The sequence below is a fragment of the Oncorhynchus masou genome, chromosome 18 (genome assembly GCF_036934945.1).
Source record: "Oncorhynchus masou masou isolate Uvic2021 chromosome 18, UVic_Omas_1.1, whole genome shotgun sequence".
NCBI classification, from domain to species: domain Eukaryota; kingdom Metazoa; phylum Chordata; class Actinopteri; order Salmoniformes; family Salmonidae; genus Oncorhynchus; species Oncorhynchus masou.
In genome coordinates this window covers 60020449-60042127 of record NC_088229.1, presented here as the reverse complement: position 1 = coordinate 60042127, position 21679 = coordinate 60020449, and the positions used below count along the sequence as shown (strand labels likewise).

Sequence of the window (21679 nt, the reverse complement as noted above, 5' to 3'; positions counted from 1 at the left end):
AATAAACAAGATTTACAAATGTTCAAACAACTGATTCTAGTCTATAAGAGGCAGACATATTTACGCCAGCAATTAACTACCCTAAATAAATTTAGGTAAGGCAAATAAGTTAACACACCCTCTGAGTTTAGTCTACAACAGCGAAAATCATTTTAAAAATGCATGGGGATATAGGCAGTTTCAGACCCAAATATTAATTTCAGGCCTCATGGTCAGCATGACGAAATTTAGGACAACACACAGTAAATATTCTAGCATTCAGATTTGAACAAAAACAGACTGCCTCGTCAAAGTATTGATCCATCCCTAACCGTGTGGGGGTGGGCATAAAAAGTATAAGTAGTATAAATATAAAGAACTACGTTCAAAAAGCATGTCTCACCATGGGTTTGGTACACCATCCTCTTTGATAATATTTAATACCATGAAAAATAACATCTTATCCAACTTCCTTACACTTTTAATAAAATGTAGTCTGCACTAGCCCAGTTTGGACTAGCCCAGTCAATCAATATCGTAAAGGCCAGGGCTCTCCAACCCTGTTCCCGGAGAGCTATCCTCCTGTATGTCAACCAGCTAATTATTAGAATCAGGTGCTCTCCAGGAACTGGGTTGGAGAGCCCTGTCATAAGTTGGAAAGCTTTCATATAATAACGATTTTTATACTAGATATAACACCTCATGGCTTTACCCATCAGTTGCATTGAAAATACATGAGACGTGCATTTCGTTATAACAATAGACCTATGTTTCAAAACTGGAAGTAATGAGCAACAGTGGCACTTACCGAAGTTCTCTAAAAACGTATCTTATTATCCAAATGACAAAACTCGGGCGTAAAGGTTAGCACTCGGTATTCGCCAACAGCTAGTTTTGCGCATTATAGTTTTCAAAGGAGACATGATGGATATGTCGGCGAAATGAATGCAGACGGAAGGCTATCGTCAGTAGTAACATGGGGCTGTCTATAGACTGGGCACTTGATGCTGAGTGGGTAGGGCTACCCGAACAATGTAAACCTTAGCTCGCCCCATGTCATTGCTGTTAATCTTTAGACGGACTCGCGGTCATTACTAGCCAAATAGTATGGATTATATTCAAAGTAGTGATCCTGGGATAAGAAAAATAACAATTTTGATCTTGACCGTTTGTGTATTAAAGCAACACGATTAAATAATAATAAAAAAATGCATAATGACAAAGTTTATAAACTAGGTTTGGCACACATCTAGTCCAACATTAGGCTCTCTCTGTCAAAAAGGTCAGTAGGCTCTGTTGAGGGTAAATAAAGAATTGCATGTTAATTCCAATCACTCAATATAGGCTATGTATCCCTGTTGCACAGTGGCTCCAAAGCCCATGATTTCCATCTCAGCCTGCACCTTCAGTGGGGTATGGGGGGAATAGATTACAGGTATTCTTCAGTGGCGCCTAAATCAATACCAACGAAATCCTAAATGTCTTGTTTAAGCATTTTTTGTGTGCTAGATACAAGACAACCACGTTTAGGCTATTTATTTTATTTCCAATCTTATTGATCTTCACTGGAATTATGTCAAGGTGGACCAAACGATTCTAATTAGCATGATATACCTCCATGTAATTGCCTAAATAAAGGAAACACAAACATAAAGTGTCTTAACCTCTATATTTCTGTTCAGTGTAAAATAATTACAAACACAACATGTAAAGTGTTGGTCTTACGTTTCATAAGGTGAAAAAAATATCCCAGAAATGTTCCATATGCACAAATATCTCTCGCCTTTGTTGTGCACAAATTTGTTTACATTCCTGTTAGTGAGCATTTCTCATTTGCCAAGATATTCCATCCACCTGATAGGTGTGGCATATCAAGAAGCTGATTATTGCTGGGGACAATAAAAGGCCACTAAAATGTTCTGTTTTGTCACACAAAACAATGCCACAAATGTCTAAAGTTTTGAGGGAGCGTGCAATTGGCATGCTGACTCTAGGAATGTCCACCAGAGCGGTTGCCAGAGAACTGATGTTCATTTCTCTGCCATAAGCCACCTCCAAAGTAGTTTTAAAGAATTTGGCAGTATGTCCAACAGGCCTCACAACCACTGACCACATGTAACACGCCAGCCCCCAGGACCTCCACATCATCAGGCTTCTTTACCTGCAGGATCTGCTATGATATTTTGAAATTGTTTCATGTTGCGTTTATACTTGTGTTCTCTGTAATTTGGGGAATATGTATATTGTACATAATTTAAAAGATAAATAACGGGTCAACATCTAAATATTGCTCCCAGCGTTGATCAAAGCTCAGAAGGCTTATATTCTTGATCTGACGGAGTTCTAATCGCGCCTGCATCTTTGCGAACGAGTGGAATCATGAACAGTGGTCTGTTCGTAATATTCGCCTGCGTCTCCTGGATTTGCCTCCCGGATTGGCCTTTTTAGAATTACATTCACCACTCTCTCAACCGCTAACTCCGCCCTCTCGTGCACATGCCGAGGGCCTGAGATGTGAATCTAACCACCCCAGCTCGGAGTCGGCTCAAGTAGGTAACGAGAGACCCTGTGGAGTGTGTTTGCGAGATGCAGGACAAAAGGCCATTTTAAAACCGTCCCGAGACTCCTGCCGTGTCTACAGACATCCCCCAAAACAAACAAAAACCGTCTTTCAAAGAATGAGTGCACAACTGGTAAATAGTCTCTTATAAAGACGGTATGTCGGTCAGTTGGCTAGCTGTCGCAGATACTTAAATTGCAGGTTCTGTATTGGGCTACTTTATCCCAAATAGAAGGATGAAGTAAGAATCGAACGTTAAACGGAGCATACCTTAGCAGGATAATAATAACGTTGCTTTACAGAGGCTATACTGAGACAGCCAGTGATGTGGTGAGGCTGAGGCAGGCTGCAATGCATGTAGGAAGAAGCAGAGATACCGCAAGATAGCGGAAGAAGTAGTGAACACATAGGGATATTTGATATATATATATATATCAATATGAACATCGCCACATGGCCTATTTTCCCTATAGGCCTATATTGTCGAATCAAAAAGCAAACAATACAGTCTTATATCGATCGTCCACTGGAGTTTACAGTTTACCCATCACCCACTACATCACTGATATTAATACAAAATTGTAAGTAACATTCTAATAATTCATGTGAATGCGATAATACATAGGATAATCTGTGTGCTCCATTGACGCCTGTGTGGAGCTTGATGAGTAATGCCTAGGAATACAACCGTGAGCACTATGGAATTTGAGAAAAGAGATATGTAAAGAGTTGATGGTTTTATACAATTCATTATGACAACTGACTGAACAGTCGCTGATGTTGTGTGAGTGTCATTTCTCATATTTCCCCCTTTCAAATCAAATCAAATCAGGCGTATAACATTACAACTGTTTAAGCTAGCTAACAGGCTATGTGGATGTTAATCAACTGAGGTGAAAGAACTGCCAAACGTATAATTTCTGTTTACCAAATATCATTTTTACGTTTTTTAATTGTATAACAAACCTCACTAAAACTCGAACCCTGGTTATGGCTCTGACCATGATCGGCCAGAAGAGCTTCAGTGCGCATTGGCATAGATTCTACAAGTGTCTGGAAGTCTAGTGGAGGGATGTGACACCCTTCTTCCACGAGAAATTCCATAATATGGTGTTTTGTTGATGGTGGTAGAAAACGCTCTCTCAGGACACATCCAGAATCTCCAATAAGTGTTAAATTGGGTTTAGATCTAGTGACTAACACACACACACACACACACACACTTTAAACCCCATATGCTCATTTGAAACCCCTCTTCTTGTCACTGAGGTCTCTTCTTCAAGTCAAAAATTAGCAACTGGGAATTTTTATACGTGACCCTAAGCATGACAGTATGTTAACTGCTTAATTAACGTTCAATATAATTCGTATCCCTCATTTACTCAAGTGTTTCCTTTATTTTGGCAGTTAAATGCAGACTGTTTTTCAATTTTTAAAAAAAGTGTTGATTAAAAATGGTGACATTGAAGACGTTATCCGAGTCTTGACTTTTGTTTGGTCATTTCCTCCAGTGCAAACAGAGTTGAAGTCGGAAGTTTACATACACTTTAGCCAAATACATTTAAACTCAGTTTTTCACAATGCCTGACATTTAATCCTAGTAAGAATTCCCTGTCTTAGGTCAGTTAGGATCACCACTTAATTTAAAAAATGTGAAATGTCAGGATAATAGTAGCAAATTATTTATTTCAGCTTAGATTTCTTTCATCACATTCCCAGTGGATCAGAAGTTTATATATGCTAAATTAGTATTTGGTAGCATTGCCTTTAAATTGTTTAACTTAGGTCAAACATTTTGGGTAGCCTTCCACGAGCTTCCCACAATAAGTTGGGTGAATTTTGGCCCATTCCTCCTGACAGCTGGTGTAACTGAGTCAGGTTTGTAGGCCTCCTTGCTTGCACACGCTGTTACAGTTCTGCCCACAAATGTTCTATAGGATTGAGGTCAGGGCTTTGTGATGGCCACTCCAATACCTTGACTTTGTTGTCCTTAAGCCATTTTGCCACAACTTTGGAAATATGCTTGGGGTCATTGTCCACTTGGAAGACCCATTTGCAACCAAGCTTTAACTTCCTGACTGATGTCTTGAGATGTTGCTTCAATATATCCACACCATTTGCCTGCCTCATGATGCCATCTATTTTGTGAGGTGCACCAGTCCCTCCTGCAGCAAAGCACCCCCACAACATGATGCTGCCACCCCCGTGCTTCACGGTTGGGATGGTGTTCTTCTGCTTGCAATTCTCCATTTTTTTCCTCCAAACATAACGATGGTCATTATGGCCAAACAGTTCTATTTTTGCTTCATTAGACCAGAGCACATTTCTCCAAAAAGTACAATCTTTGTCCCCATGTGCAGTTGCAAACCATAGTCTGGCTTTTTTATGGCGGTTTTGTAGCAGTGGCTTCTTCCTTGCTGAGCAGTCTTTCAGGTAATGTCGATATAGGACTCATTATGCTGTGGATATAGATACTTTTGTACCCGTTTCCTCCAGCATCTTCAGAAGGTCCTTTGCTGTTGTTCTGGGATTGATTTGCACTTTTCGCACCAAAGTACGTTCATCTCTAGGAGACAGAACGTGTCTCCTTCCTGAGCGGTATGACGGCTGGGTGGTCCCATGGTGTTTATACTTGCGTACTATTGTTTGTACAGATGAACATGGTACCTTCAGGCGTTTGGAAATTGCACCCAAGGATGAACCAGACTTGTGGTCTACATTTTTTCTTCTGCGGTCTTGGCTGATTTCTTTTGATTTTCCCATGATGTCAATCAAAGAGGCACTGAGTTTGAGGTAGGCCTTGAAATACATCCACAAGTAAACCTCCAATTGACTCAAATTATGTCAATTAGCCTATCAGAAACTTCTAAAGCCATGACATAATTTTCTGGAATTTTCCAAACTGTTTAAAGGCACAGTCATCTTAGTGTATGTAAACTTCTGACCCACTGGACTTGTGATACAGTGAATTGTAAGTTCAATAATCTGTCTGTAAACAATTGTTGGAAAAATTACTTGTACAAAGTAGATTTGGACTTGTAGACTTGCCAAAACAATAGTTTGTTCACAAAAAATGTGTGGAGTGGTGGAAAAACGAGTTTTTAATGACTCCAACAAAGTGTATGTAAACTTCCGACTTCAACTGTAACTTGTCTCTCTCCGGTTTTGAAAAAAACATGGCCTGCTGGAGCTACGTCATCCGAAAAATCCAGATCCCAAAACACATACGAGGTGGACACGAACTTTCTGATTAATGTCGTTTTTGGACATACAGCCTTTGATAGACACCGCGCCTCACGAATCGCATGACATTTTAATATTTGTGAGAAGCGGTGACCTGCGTTTCACCCCTTCCTCAAGACCTCACACATGAACAATTTCTGACTTGTTCGATGATATTGAGTAATATAGGCCTACTCCTTCTACCAAAAAGGGAGCAGGGGACCAATATATATAGGAACCAGGCTCCTGTGAGTTATTGGAGCTGATAATTCTGAGCGCAGAGGGAGCAATGACATGTATAGTGATTTACAGTTAAATAGCAAACAGTGGGTAGGCTAGACCTACACCCCGAATTAAAACATAATTCCAAATAAATACATTATTTTGTTCCAGAATGTTTTTACATGTTAGGGTACTCGAGAAAGTGAGATAATGGGAGACATTTAGTTGTATCTCCTCTCATTGGAAATATAGGCCAGGCATTGTCATATAACCACAGACTTTAAGGTTTGAGACTTCTTTTTTTTAAGACTGTGCTTAATTTACAACTTTGCTAAAATATTTGAGTAGTCTAGACGTCATACATGTTATCCATTGGACATACAGTAGCCTATTGTTTTGTGTGTAGGCTATAACATAGTCATAGGCCTATAGTTAGATGATCGATTGAGCGGGGCAACAGTGAAGCCGGTCTGAAGCGGGCTCTGCTGGTGTGCAGGTGGCGTTACATCACGTCACTGAATAAGCATTGGCCTATGCTCCAATCGCATATTTGAAGATTTACTTTAAGGACACTTTGTGAGGCACGATTATTATGCCATCTATCCACGCATATTCAAATATTTGTGTCGACTGAAAGTGAGACAAGTTTTCAGATAAAGAACAAATAGCCTGTTAATCTATCAATGCTTTTTCAATGTAAAACTTTATTCCCAACTGCTCAACAAAAAGGCCTACGCACGAATAAAGGTGTCAATAATCTCCATGCAATTGTATCGAATATGAATAATAAGTAGGCCTAGAAATGTAAAACGACACATTGTGTTTTGTTTAAGAATTGTCTAACGTATTTTACGCATTAATCCATCCATACAGAATAACCAACACAAGATACAATTCCATAGGCTACCATTTATGCTTCCAAAAGCACAAATTAAAACAATTATTCAGACTGTCTTTTTCGTTCGTGTAGGCCTATGGATTTCAAGGATGTTGACGATGCCAGAGAAACAGGCCTATTGGTATTGTAGGTTAGATCCTCAGCATCTGTGGCTCTCGTCTAGTGACCTCGCGATGATCCCGGTCTATGAATTATTGATGAGATCCGTGCACAGATCACCCCTATCAATATGCAATACTTATTATCCTGGTTAAATGGCTATTTAACAGTTATGAATAGTGGCATTGTTTCAACCCAATAGAAAACATTGGTGTGTTTCACCTATATGTGTTAGCATATATTTTTTTAAATATATAAAATGATTTAAGCAAAAAAAGTTTGAGACATCGGGAATATTTATTGCATTTAGGTACATTTTAGAAGAATAAATGACAGCTATTGACGAAAGATGTCAAAACCAGTGTTTTCATATTGGCCTAATTTGATTGGATATCACCACGCAGATCTGCGATTGCATGCTGATTCATATACAATTTGGTAAGGTATGCTTGCTGCACATTGGGACACATACAATTTAGCCATGGTGGCAACTACGCAAAGACATGAACCATAGGCTACAAACGCACAATAGCAACACGTTATAATATAACATACAAAATTGGGCGTAATTCCAAGTTTGACATACAGGCCTACACAATCAGGATCAGTGTTTGATGCGTTTATATACTGAACAAAAATATAAAAACGTAACATGTAACAATTTCTAAGATTTTACTGATTTTTGGTTCAAATAAGGAAATCAGTCAATTGTAATGAATGAATTGGGCACTAATCGATGGATTTCACATGACTGGGAATACAGATATGCATCTTTGATTACAGATATCTTTGAAAAAAAGCCTCAAAATGGGCCTCAGGACCTCGTCACGCTATTTCTGTGCATTTAAACTGCCACCGAGAAAATGCAATTGTGTTCATTGTTGGTAGTTTATGGCTGCCCATTTCATAACCTCACCGCCACCATGGGGCACTCTGTTCACAACATTGACATCAGCAAACCGCTTGCCCACATCGACGCTATATACCTTGTCTGCGGTTGTGAGGCTAGTTGGATGTACTGCCAAATTCTCTAAAATTATGTTGGAGGCGGCTTATGCTAGAGAAATTAACATTAAATTCTCCGGCAACAGCTCTGCAGTCAGCATGCCAATTGCACCTCCCTCAAAACTTGAGACATCTGTGGCATTGTGTTGTGTGACAAAAAAACACATTTTAGAGTGGCCTTTTAAAGTGGCCAACAGAACAAGCTTCTTGATATGCCACACCAGTCAGGTGGATGGATTATCTTGGCAAATGGGGAAATGCTCACTAACAGGGATTTAATCAAATTTGTGCACAACATTTCAAAGAAATACGCTTTTTGTGCATACAGAACATTTCTAGGATCTTTTATTTCAGCTCATGAAACACGGGACCAATACTTTACATGTTGCGTTTATATTTTTGTTCAGTGTGGAATTATTAAGCCTAATATTTATATGATTAGACCTCCATATATCCAGCATAATTTATTCAGATCGACTGAGGTCTGATTCCCAACGTTTACAGTGGATTCACCTATCCTGTCCTTGGAGAGACGCACTGTTCAACGGCGTATCTTGGAGATTGATGGGACACACAAAACCCTGTTCAAGTTCCTGCTTTACCTTAGGCCACGCTTTTATCAAGACGGTCTAATTTTTGGATCCAGACTTGAATTTCACTTCAAGTTTTTGTCAGTTTTCTGACTTGAGTCTATAGGCCAGAGACATGCATTATCCAATTGCCCTTCTCATACCAGCACCTATGACACTGAATACACGAGGTTCAATGCAGTCATTGCAGAAATTGAATTAGTTTGTGTCCTGTTCGTGAAGAGGCAGAATTTCCCCCTGTTTTACGCTGACCAAAATGAATGAATTCTTATTTGCTGGTGTTTATAGATAAATCGATTGCAATCCATGGATCCTCAAAATATTTTATTTTGAGGCTAATTCCAACATGAATAAGATATGTTTGGTTTATAATCATAGACAGTGGAACACTTATTTAAATGTATCACTGCATTTCTGATATGAACTTTCTATCCTGATATCGAGGATATCGCCACTGCCCAGACTAGTGCTGTACAGTCCACAGCCCTTTCTAATCCCTTCGCAGCAGTTAAACCGTCACTTTCATTCAAGAATGTGAATTATATAGTACATTGTCTACTCCCCAAAACCATAAAACTAACTTTATGGACCCCACGTGACCTTTCAGAGTCAGTGAAGGGATTATATGTTCTACGGTACGGAGGCATTTAGTAAATTCGAGCCATGTACCTGTAAGATAGCCTACATGTTGGGACATTTGATGGGGAAACGAATAACTAAATACAAGCAAACAGAAGTGCGACTCAACCCAAAGAAGTCAATAAGAGGGTAAGTTTAAAAGGTTTAGAGTTTGTTTTTCTGGTAAATAATGGCAGCATGGAACCATTAATGAATCTAATAACCTTGACATGATGATGGGCACTTTATAGGTGCATGGTTAAAACAATATAGCTTGGACGAAAACAACGCAAATATTTAAATCAGCAACAACCTGCCTCAAATGTAATTCACGTCATAGGCCTATACAAAAAAAGTAATCTTAAGCCAATGATAAGCATGAAAACTTCTATGGAAATTATTCTTGCTAATATGTTATTTTATAGCAATGTAAAACAGTACAAAATCTATAGGAACATGTTGTTTATAAAGTTCATTTGTTTAATCGTGTGGCAAGGGTAAGCCTAAATTGTTGATACAAGATGTCCAAAATGCCATGAAGGGTTTACGTTCACCAGTGTTATTGCCTATGTGTGTCTATAGAATAGTGCATTAAAACATGTGTAGGCCTAATTAATTAATTTACTATATGTTAAATGAAGAAGAGGTTAATTAATTGCAATTACTATGCTTCAAATATATCAAGCGATGGAGAGAAACTTTATTTCCAAATCTATAGATTCACATAGAAATACAAAAAGCTTAATTGGCTAAATCTTTACCATCACTGTAGGCGTATAATCCACTGAATACCACTCCATTCCTGTCCACTATACAAATTGATCACATTGAAAAGGTTCAATACATTTATGCAACTTAATAAGTACTTAGTTCTAAACAATTACAATTGGATATATTTGTGCACAACGTGTCATAGGCTACATAACAGATTTACCTGTATTTTTAAACCTGGAAAACGTACTGCGCTGACCACGATAATCAAGCATAAATACAGCATTAAAAACTTACACTGAAGCGCTTTGAATGATCCCATCATCTATAGGTTTACATTCAATGAAGAGCAGCATATGTTTTGGAAACATAGACTACTGTACACTTTACACCTGTTAGAATGTTTAGAAATGACACAATATAGGCTAACAGCTCACGTGAAACATGACAACATTCAAGAGATAAAACAGAGCACATGACTTCATACTACCCTTAGACAATGAGTCTAACCTTTTTCTAGTTCCAAAGATAACTACAGGCTACCGTAACACAACGTCAAACTAAACGTCTGTTAAAGACCACAGAATATTTTTTTGTCTAAAATCACAACAACATGCTGAAAGGTGCTGCGCTGTAGCTTACAGTACTCCGGATGTCCCCCTTATCACTTGCAGTTCGAGCTCAGTTATGGAACGCGCTACCTCCTGTAACCAGGCTCATACTTTTCAGTTTATTGTCTTTCTTCCATTTCATCCTTCGATTCTGAAACCAGATTTTTATTTGTCGTTCCGTGAGGCACAACGTGTGGGCTATCTCTATTCTCCTCCTCCGGGTTAGGTATCTATTGAAGTGAAATTCTTTCTCCAGCTCTAGCGTCTGGTAGCGGGTATACGCTGTACGGGCCCTTTTCCCATCTGGTCCAGCCATTTCTAAATTGCATGAAAAATCCAAATTAGAAGTGGACAACAGATGGTGGAAATAGGATTTTAAACATTTGTAAAGGAAACATGTTTAACAGCACATATGAAATATTAAGCAATTCTGGGTGTTGAATAGGCTGCATGCCGGCGCGTGCCATGCACGGATTGTCGCACAACTATCCTACATGACCAGAAATAGAACTTGCATTCAGCTATAGCCTAAACATAAATACCCACCAATTTTCCAACATTTAAACAATGTTTCTTTAACTTAATCTTTATTACAATTAAAATATACTTTAATAGGCTAACAATTGTTTTATCTTCCACTAAGAAGTATATTGCACTGGACAATATCATAAAAGCAAATCCGTGGCCATATCCTACCATCCTTACGGAGTTCATGCAACACTTGACATATTTATGACGCTACAAATTTGGACTATAGAAAAGCACATCAGCGAGCATGCAATTCACTCCAAAGCAAGACCACCACAAAACACAGTAAAAGTAGGCTTTGTATGTACCATGGTTAATGTGCAGTTTCCGCATCCATGGGAATATTTGCGGCGTTTGGCAATCGTTTGAGATTGTCGTGGAGGTTGCGTTATTGGACTCCTGTTGTAGTTGTTGTGCCCGGGCAGCCATGCTGCTGGTACTGCTTGTGTGCGCGCCTTCCTCGGTCTCAGAGACAATGCTGGTATCCTCTATCTCTGTAAAATGACTGTTGCCTTTGTTGAGATTATTGTTGGCGATCGAGGTCGTGCTCCGGTCAGGTGGAGGAGAGGGGCTTTTTAGTTCCAAAGACTCGCGGTTGACGCAAGGAAGGGGATCTGGAGACGAAAGCGAGCAGGTCGGCAATCTGTATCGGGCATCCGGGCCAGTGGACGGAAAACCACGGGTATCCTCTCCAACAGCCGCGAAGTGGCTACCAGTGTCGGGGCGATTTACGGTTAGGTCCATGCCATTGTAGTTGCATCCGAAAGACCCAGAGTGCATGGTGCCAGGGTCCCTGAACGTACCGTTCACAGTGCCGTTAGTCCCATAATTTAGTAACTGATAGTCGGAGCCATTCGGATAGCGCCCTGAAAACGAGTTAACAAAGTAAGAGCTCATTTGCTTGTTTTTAAAGGCTCGATTTGTAGATCTTTGTCGCTATAATCCTCTGCTTCACGATTTATGATGTAATCATGAATTATAGCAAAGAAGCCTACTGTACTTTGCCAGGTATGCGGCCAAATATGGGAGAGCGCTCGGGAATCACGTGCATTTGTTGACCAGTCGTAAATTCTCACTGATGACTTCAAGAGGTAATTCATGCTCTATGGTTACAAATGATGACGAAATGATGGTCGTTATGCTCGAGTCAATGGTGCCTCCCCATTGCGCCCGGAGATCCATGTAGGCAGACAGCGTCATCTACTGGCAGTGGAGGTAACTGTCAGAGAGGGTGCTCAATACTTTTTTACATTGACTGTTCTAGGACACAAAAGTAGGCTAAACTATTTTACCAATAGGTATCTCAGACGGGTATCCCAGTATAAAAAAGTTAAACAAAAATATATATTATAGTAGGCCTAATACACTAGGCATTTGTAGAGAGACTTGCCTATTTAAAATGACTGGCTTGCTCAACTAGGTCAATTTTACAGGACATAGTGATAATAATAACTATTATAAGACTATTGCCTTCACATCAGCAAAACAAAAAAACTTTCTATGAAATATTTACAGAAATTACCAACGCTTTATTTGCATTTACAAAAGACAACAAAAACATGTCTTACATAATATTTCACAGGACATCCAGACGGCAAGTGCACAATAAACAACTTGTGAAAACATTATCCAGTTGAATATGACAAAGCGATGTAAAAGCCTAAAACAAACAAAATACAACACACACTATGGTAGGCTATTAGACCAAAGCATCTCTTGTATCGATAATGGGGCCATAAAAAATATTTTTGAAGCAAAAATATTTAATTATCGAGTATTTTGACTAGGCTTGTTTTTGCACTTCTCCAACGCCGCTCCAGGAAACCAGTATGTGCGAGTGTAGGCCTATTTCACGATCGTCACCAGTTACCACAACCACAAAGTCATAAACCCCGCCTATTTCTGCAATTGATTTTCCTAAAATGTGAATTTATACCTTTACCACACTACCTAACCTTAAATTAAGACCACATTTATGTTTTCATAAATTTTTACGATATAGCCAATTTTGACTTTGTGGATGTGGTAAACACTACTTTACTTTCAAGCAACAATATTGACAAAATACAAACACAATCAAATAAGAATAGGCTAGCCAGCTTCAGTTGTTTTTAACCTGTTTCTAACCAACATACGTTATTTCATCGTGCAAATATATTTATCTAGTAGGCCTATTTACATATTTTCACAAACATGTGTAGGCCTATGCAGCCATTTTATGAAAAACAACAACCAACAATAATTAAACATGTCAATTCATGGTACAACAGTTATAGGATGGCTTGTGTAGCTTTTTTACTCAGTGTCTTTTAATCCGTCTGTTTTTCCTCCTCTTCATCGCTGGGTTTCGAAGGATTCATAACTTTGTTCTCCTTTTTCCACTTCATTCTGCGATTCTGGAACCAAATCTTTATCTGACGTTCAGTGAGACACAGAGCATGCGAAATCTCGATTCGACGACGCCTGGTGAGATACCTATTGAAATGAAACTCTTTCTCGAGCTCAAGAGTCTGGTATCGAGTATAGGTCTGACGGCCCCTGCGTCCACTGCTGCCCAATGTCCCTACAAACAAAGAATAGCAAACCAAATCCAGCAATTATGTAAGAAACAAAGACATGGAATGGATGGATACCTTTACACTATCATCGCTTTTATAGACTATCGCTACATTCACTATTATGGATGTAATAAATTAGTCTATATACACACACATGTAAAATAGCCTCCATTAGTAAAGCCTTAGAAATAGCATTGCCTAGTTGAAATTATCCATTTGATTCACACGATAGCCCACTGTATTTTGACAGTTAAACTTGTTTTGTATAGGAAACGCGTTTATCTGTTAATATATTTTTCATGTCAATCACGTTCTCGGCGATAGAATGCAATACATATCACAGTCATCAACTCATCATGCATGTGTTCACACAACGACTTGTAAAATTCTTCCTCTTTTTCCCCCGTCTTAATTTCAAAGCAATAGTTACTTATAAGCTACAATGCCAGGCAACACTGTTACAGTAGTCATCTGATTGATAGGCAACATGCTGACTGTACACCCCCTTTCAATAAATTAACAATAAAACACGTTAAACGTTAACAAAAATCAAAAGTAAAGGTTTCACTGACCGGCGGTGCAAGAATTCATCCTTTGCATCCACGGATAAAGCAGAGAAGACTTGTCGTCCACAGCAGTGGTTATGTTTACATTCTGCTCGAGGCACTCTGACTTGCGCTGGTCCTGAGTTAAAAAGAGCGGCTGCTCCTCTCGATTTGCGAAAGCGCACGAGCGGTCACTGTAAAAAGTGGCAGCGGCATAGTCGCAGGGAGCGCTGGTGCTGGGACGACCGTAGATACCAGTGGTTTGCTGGTAATATGAGGTTGGGTATACCTTCTCTTGCATATTGGCAGCTCCATATGTAGCGTTGGAAAAGTGTCTTAAAGGGTCAGTATATCCGGAGGAATATAAAGGTATCTGAGCGAGGAGAGACTCCTGTCCTCCGGGCAGAGAAGCAGGAAAAGTTGAGTTGACAAAATAGGAACTCATTGGATGGACAAATATGCTCCGAGGAATATGATTTGTAATGTTTTATAGTCCAAGTGGTTTTGCCATTACTTTATCGGAGATTTGGTCTTAGCTGAAGGGGGCTTGCGAGGTGCCACTCAATAGGGCAGAAGGGAACTGTACCATCTGATCAACGTCCGGCCAATCGCGAGCGTCTGGTTGCAATATTGCTCTCATGGGGGGGGGGCTCTTGTAGCGCACAGGGGTCCCCAGTGACTCGAAACGAAGCGCCCAGGCTTCTCGTGCAGTCTTTCCACGTATCAAATGAGCTTGCGCCCTCTGATTCATTCAACATTGAAGCATTTCGTTTTCGTTCTTAATTTCGTTGCAAACAAACGATATAAATACATAATGCTGGCAACACCACCCTACCCTCGCTCCACACCACAGACACACACACACCACACACGACCCTTATATGATCTTAATTCGATCTTTGGTTTGCATGAAATAATCACTGTTCAATTTCCCATTTTATCAAACTGACTTAAGAAGAATAATGTTGTTCGTTGGTGTTCTTTCAATTACCCACAAATGTAAAGTATTGATTACTAGAAGTAGGCTAGTTGCACAATCAAAAGTGGGCCTATCCAATTGATCCAGCTGAATTTCTACTTTCACGCAGCTGTTATTTTAAGCTGTTTGACAATTTATGTTTCATCATTCGTTCATGTATAAGTTAACGTGTTCGTTATGTTTTCTAGGTATTCCCACACTGGCCGGATAAAAAAGTAAAACACGACCAAGACATCTACACTGACAAATCAACTCACAAAAGGCAAAAGGATTTTCTAACTGACCAAGGCCAATGCAGAGGATATTACACATTGGTTTCAACATTCATCACTAAAAGATTGCGGTTCGTGTTTCGGGAACCTGTAGGCCTAAGTAGACCACATTACCTGCAGCATGTTTTATTATTAACCACTAAAATAAATAATCTATGTTTTTGAATATGATCAAATAAATATATTTACATGAATATAAACATTGACATTATCGAATCTAGTCTGATATTATTTTGACTGCTTCTTATATCAGTAGACCCATATTATTGAGTTGAATAATATTATTTAATATTTATTATGCTATTATCGTTATTTTGTTGGACTAAAAAGTTCAATACATTTGAATAAATAAACAACGCCATTTTCTACAACAGGACGTATTTCCTTTTTCCAATCAATATTATTTTCTTTCACTGTAGAAACCTTGTTTAAGATGATATTTCAACAAAATAATTTTGTATTATCTAAAGTTGATACTTAATAGTCTGTGTAGACTTCCTTCAACAAAATTATGTTTCCACAACTAAGCAAACATTTTAGCTAAGTATTCTTACGACTTGTCTGTATACAGAATGACAGTTATTCAACGTCAATAGCGTTTGTGCAAAATACATTTTAGTTTGCTTTAGTTTAATTTGAAAAGAAACGAAAGAAAAAATAAATAATTTGTACCAATACGCCAATGTCCTTCTGAAAGCGTCTGTCTCAAGAATTCGGTGTCCAAATGTAGGCTTATTGTCGCCACTAGATGGAGTCAAAGAGAAATACACGAGATCAGTTTGTAGAGAAAATGTGCCAGCATACTGCTGTGTAAATGGAGTGAATAACATACAGTTTATCAATTAATTGATTGAGGCTTGACAATAATGTTGATGATGATGATGACGACGTCGAATAGTGCAGATGATTGGAAAGTGGATTCTGAAAAATTACATTGGACCATTGAGAAAATCGCTTACATCATGTCTCAATTTTACTCTTTAAATGACCCATAAAACATTTTGGTTATGAGTCAATTGTTGCATATCAACTTAGCATTACAGCTAGCTCAAAGGTAATACAAACGTAGGATACACACAACAAAAAATGTTATCAAAAACACTGTACATCATGGACATCTAAATATTTTGGGATGTGTGATTTTCAGTGTACGCACATGACTGTGTCAGCTTCCAAGAGGTATCATATAGGCCTACCTATTTATCTGAAACCTTCGTCAAAATACGAAATGCATTTAGGCCACAGTCACCCGCCAAAGATACTGCTGCCATCTTGCCACTAACACACTATAGGTATTGCAAATCGATACAATGCTTGTACACTTTAGGACACTAGCCATTTTGTATGCTACCAATGTTACATTTAACGGTTTTTATCGAACATAATTTGCACCTCATGACCTACTCAACATTTTATCATTTTAAAAACCTTATAAGACAGGCTTCAAGTATGATTGTTGCGATATAGGACATTGAGATTTGACGACCTACCTTTTGTTGATAATTCATCATTTCGCATGTGGGTATTCCGGATGTGATTATCACGGTTCTTTTAACGTCTTCCATTACAGTTAATTTGGTATATTGCATACGGTAAGTAGCAATAACTAAACGATTCCCTCTGTGAAAAATAAAAAATAAACTATTCCATTGTCCTTGCGAATATTGAGTCTTCTTTGACGGTGCAATTCAGAGATAGCCACATTAGCATAGGCTAACATTGGATGAGAGATTCCTCATTGACTCCATCTCTCAGTTGGTGGAGCTCCGTAGATACAGAACACATTTCTACCAGAATTCAAGTGTAGCTTATACAAGAGCCAAGAAAACGAAGGTGTTACTGAATGAGCGGTCGAAAACAGACAGCTGCAATATAACCTCAAGGGGGAAAAAGTTCCCTGTCCGGAGCCCACATGACCAACCTCAGCCAATCCCAGAACCCAGACAGTCGTAAAGTTCCATCATAAAGTTGTACATTTTCATTAGCAGACTAATTTATAGCATTTTTCAGGAATGCTTCAATAGAAGGCATTTTTTTCTTCATCGCCATCTTTTTCTTTCAAAGATGGGAAAGCATGTTGGGCTTTTTTTAAAGCTACGTTGTCTTTTAAGCGAAATGGCTAGGTCTATAATATTTCAGTCCGGTATCCTATTTAGATAATAATTCCTTATCAGTTGAATATTAGGCTTCAAAAAAGCGGAAACGTTTGACCATAATGTAGTTCAACACAATAGCATATAGCATTATGTAAAACATGTTTGGTTACAATTGACATGGTCTTATAGGATAGTTATTATAAGTTGACTTAAATGATTGATAAAAGCCTATAGGTAGACTATGTAAACGGATAATTATTTAAGGCCTAGTCTACATTTGCATTACATTTAGTAATGTAGTTAAGTTAAACTAGTTATATATCCACATAATCAACCGTGAACCCTTTATGAATAAAGAATCCCTTAGATAGCCTATAGGCCTATCTTCATTTAATTAGCACAGATTTTCAAACAAATGCGAGCAAAATATGATAGGGATCCATGCAATTAGCCTATAGTTTTGCAATAGCCTACTGAACTGCCCATTTTAAGATTGTACTCTCTTGTAAAACAGTTGTATGTTAAGATATATAGACCAATGATTTCCCTATATGAAAACACCCACTGGGCACACGCTGGTTGAATCAACGTTGTTTCCACGTCATTTCAATGAAATTATTTTAAGCCAACATGTAATAGAGTTTGAACTGACGTCTGTGCCCAGTGGTCATCAGGCATGTATATAATCATAAGGTAAAATATTTATATAAAATGTATGGAAAAATGTTCCGTTACATAGCCAAAGCAACTGTTTGCATGGTGCCCTGTTAAATTTAATTTAATTGACAAAAGGATTTCCTACGTTTATAGATGCAATAAAACCATAAAACCCCCCAATGCAACCTATTCCTTCTGCAAAAGGTCGCACAGAGAAAATTCGGCCTAATCTATCCAAAACAGGAGTGACCTAAACCGAACATATTCTAGGAAACTTGCATGTTTTTTTATTGATATTAATTCAGTTATGTTTTTCATTGAAAGACCAATAGGACTAAACCTCCACGACAATAAACGAAACATTTGTTTTTTACAAGTATTTTCTATAAAATTCGTAAGTATTATGTAGACTTGGAGGTTGTCAAATACAGTTTGAAATTATTCTACTTTGGATGAATGTGACCTGTAAGTAGTTCTATATGCCTACGTTGGAACATTGTATTGTATGCTAAAAAATGCTAACAACCTATCAACAATAAACTAACATGAAGCATTTTGATATATTATAGTTTTCATTAACTACAATGTATTTGCCTCATAAAGGTGGATGAAATTTAGCTGGAATTCAGACTGTTTATTAACCTTCAGACACGTTTTTACAAATCTAGGCCCAATGAATATACAATTGGCATGAATTCAGCCAGGCTTATATTAGACTGAATGACGGTGTACAAAATATCAGTTACCCGACATAGTAAAACAAATATTTTTTAGATCTTTTGAATTAGTTATGCTAGTACCAAACTGTATAGGCTACTCAAAATGTCGATATAACACCGAGGAAACTGGATACAGACCTGCAATATGTGATCTCGATTGTTAGCCAGCTTAAGTCCTCCACTGAGTTGAGCAATGATTCGTTTTTTTAAATGAACCTCCGACTCCTTCAAATAGCTATGCGTCGACACATCCAAATGTTAATTATTTCACGCTTACTGTGTACCTGTTTGTCATCTGTTGTTGTATGCCTTTCTTTTTTTCTGAAACTTATACTTTTTCATTAAACGTTAATCAAATACAACCACCGACTGTTTCCTCGTTACTGTTGCTCTATAGCAACTCAGCAAATGCGCATGTGCCAATTTAATCTATTAAAAACGGTTGGTGGTTGTATTTGATTAACGTTTTATTAAAAAAGTATGGATTTCAGCAAACAAAGGTCCGAACAATTACACTATTAGGTAGGCCTATATATTTCACATTAAAGGAGAGGCTTCGATTTTTAAAGGTTACATTTTATTTACAGTTTACATCCAGTAGAAGCCTTCACAGCCAAGGCCTGACAACAGCTCTAGCCACAACATTGACAACACAGATACAAAACTGCCAATTAAAATGACAGGGACTCGATATGTGCACGTTACTCTCTTTGCATAAAACATGCCCATTGGAGATTTACGCAAAAGTTCTCTGCACATCTTAATTAAGTTAGGATGTTGTCCCAGCTTTTTTATTTTTCTTTTTTCTTTATTCTTTATTAAACTGGGAAAGTCAGTTAAGAACAAATGATTATTTACAATGACGGCCTACCCCGGTCAAACACTAACCCGGACGACGCTGGGCCAATTGTGCGATGCTCTATGGGACTACCAATGACGGCCGGTTGTGATACAGCCTGGAATCGAACCAAAGGTTCTGTAGTGACGCCTCTAGCACTGAGATGCGGTACCTTAGACCGCTGCGCCACTCGGAATGCCATCTAATGATGAATCATTATTATTAGTGGCAGAAAGTGTGGCAGCTGTGCTACCTTACTGCACTAAATTACATAATTATACATTCTAACAACATAAATACCTGTTCAGACTATTCTGCAGAAGTGATTCACATGCACAAACCTCTAATTGTAATGATGTGTACAATGGTGCGTAAAAACCATTTTGCGCACGTCTTCTCAAGTTTTATAGAATTTAATTTGATAATGAATTATCAACTAACACAATAGATTTCACTGTTGATTTTTTTATTCGAAATGCAATTTATAATTAACACATTTGTTATCACTGTGTGGCATCCCATCACCAAGTCAAGGATCGTCTTAACATTTACCCTCCTCATCTGACGTCTGAATATTCTTGTAAGTTTCTTTGCTCTGTTTCTTGATTTCATTCTGATCCGGGCTGTTTATTGGAAATGTGTGCTTCTTGTTCTCCTTCTTCCATTTCATGCGTCTGTTCTGAAACCAGATTTTAATCTGCAGCTCGGTGAGTGCCAGAGCGTGCGACACTTCAACCTTGCGCTTGCTGGTCTAGTAAGAGTTGAATAAGAACTCCTTCTCAAGTTCCAGAGTCTGGAAGCGACTGTATGCCTGTCTACCTCTTCTCGGTCCGGTAACTGCTGAGACAAAACATTTTAGTGACGCTGCTGGGCTGCACATTTAGTTTAACATTGACTCAATAGGCCTAGTAGCCTAGTGGTTAGAGCGTTGGACTATTAGCCGAAAGGTTGCAAGTTCATATCCCCGAGCTGACAAGGTACAAATATGTCGTTCTGCCCCTGAACAGGCAGTTAACCTACTGTTCCGAGGCCGTCATTGAAAATTAGAATTTGTTCTTAACTGACTTGCCTAGTTAAATAAAGGTATATATATATAAAAAAACAGAGGCTACCACGTACCAAAACGTTAGAGAAAAACACACACACACACAAAAAAAGAAAATCAGGCAAAGCTGAAACCTTTCTCACATCATAAAAAGATTTACAGTCTCTTGTTGACACCATAACGAGCCATTGTCCTCTCTCTCGGGGGTCATTTGAACTTTTTGGGGGGGGGGTCCTCACATATCTCCGAGGTCAACCAAATTCTCAAATTAGGTGTTTTAAGGGTCAGTGACTCACCTTGTGGTTTCATCCAGGGAAATAGGTCCGGTCGAGAGGAGCACGCACTGTTCTGCGCACACGGAATCATTTGCAACCCCGGTGGATTTCAAATTATAATCACTGTACTGGATACAATCCGTATTATGGGATGCGTAAAAGGTTGGTCTTTGTATCACATCGTGGGCATGATACAAGTTGCCCATTGGCAGCGATAATACGCACGGATTTAGTTGGTGTTTGTGAGCGGTTTTGAACAACGATGTGCCATTGTATAATATCGTTAATTGCGTGGGATGTGGCTGCTGGATGGTGCCACCGGCACCGTATACGTATGATACAGAGGATGTGCTTCCCAAATCATGTGCCAGCCCATAATCGGAATTCCAGGACTCGCTGTTGCTGTTTTTTGAGAAGAGCATTAACGAAATAAGAGCTCATTTTCAACTTTGATGTTTAAAATCTTATTTAAGTCAGGCGACTAGCATATATTACACTTTATGGAATAAACGCAAGGTTTTTTAAGTTTAGGCATGACTTTCCTCGGTGAAGACCAACGTTTCCATGTCAATTCAATCGCCTACCTCTCTGAAGTCTATGAATGATTGGGCATACTATATGGATTATAGCTTCACAGGGTATATCCTACCTT

The 21679-nt window shown here is 38.6% G+C and overlaps 2 protein-coding genes and 1 pseudogene across 2 annotated transcripts; all 3 read right to left on the bottom strand.

Moving 5' to 3' along the window:
• Positions 1-10393: 10393 nt before the first annotated feature.
• Positions 10394-11961, bottom strand: LOC135503745 (homeobox protein Hox-B5b-like). Its single transcript, XM_064921885.1, has 2 exons — positions 11352-11961; positions 10394-10833 (listed from the first exon to the last, which is right to left on the bottom strand). The coding sequence occupies exons 1-2, from the start codon at positions 11938-11940 to the stop codon at positions 10586-10588; spliced, it is 837 nt and encodes a 278-aa protein (XP_064777957.1). The 5' UTR covers positions 11941-11961; the 3' UTR covers positions 10394-10585.
• Positions 11962-13352: 1391 nt separating this feature from the next.
• On the bottom strand, positions 13353-14591 carry LOC135503743 (homeobox protein Hox-B6b-like). The gene is made up of 2 exons (XM_064921884.1): positions 14174-14591; positions 13353-13606 (listed from the first exon to the last, which is right to left on the bottom strand). The coding sequence occupies exons 1-2, from the start codon at positions 14589-14591 to the stop codon at positions 13353-13355; spliced, it is 672 nt and encodes a 223-aa protein (XP_064777956.1).
• Positions 14592-20248: 5657 nt separating this feature from the next.
• On the bottom strand, positions 20249-21468 carry LOC135559401 (homeobox protein Hox-B8a-like; annotated as a pseudogene).
• Positions 21469-21679: the final 211 nt, after the last annotated feature.

What these genes read in the sequence shown, in the direction of transcription:
- LOC135503745 (XM_064921885.1), bottom strand. Translation starts at nt 11,940, where the DNA reads ATGAGCTCTTACTTTGTTAACTCGTTTTCAGGGCGCTATCCGAATGGC. An exon ending in GAAACTGCACATTAACCATG is followed by an intron (nt 10,834 to 11,351) that starts GTACATACAAAG and finishes CATGCAATTTAG; the next exon opens with AAATGGCTGGACCAGATGGG.
- LOC135503743 (XM_064921884.1), bottom strand. Translation starts at nt 14,591, where the DNA reads ATGAGTTCCTATTTTGTCAACTCAACTTTTCCTGCTTCTCTGCCCGGA. An exon ending in GATGAATTCTTGCACCGCCG is followed by an intron (nt 13,607 to 14,173) that starts GTCAGTGAAACC and finishes CTTTGTTTGTAG; the next exon opens with GGACATTGGGCAGCAGTGGA.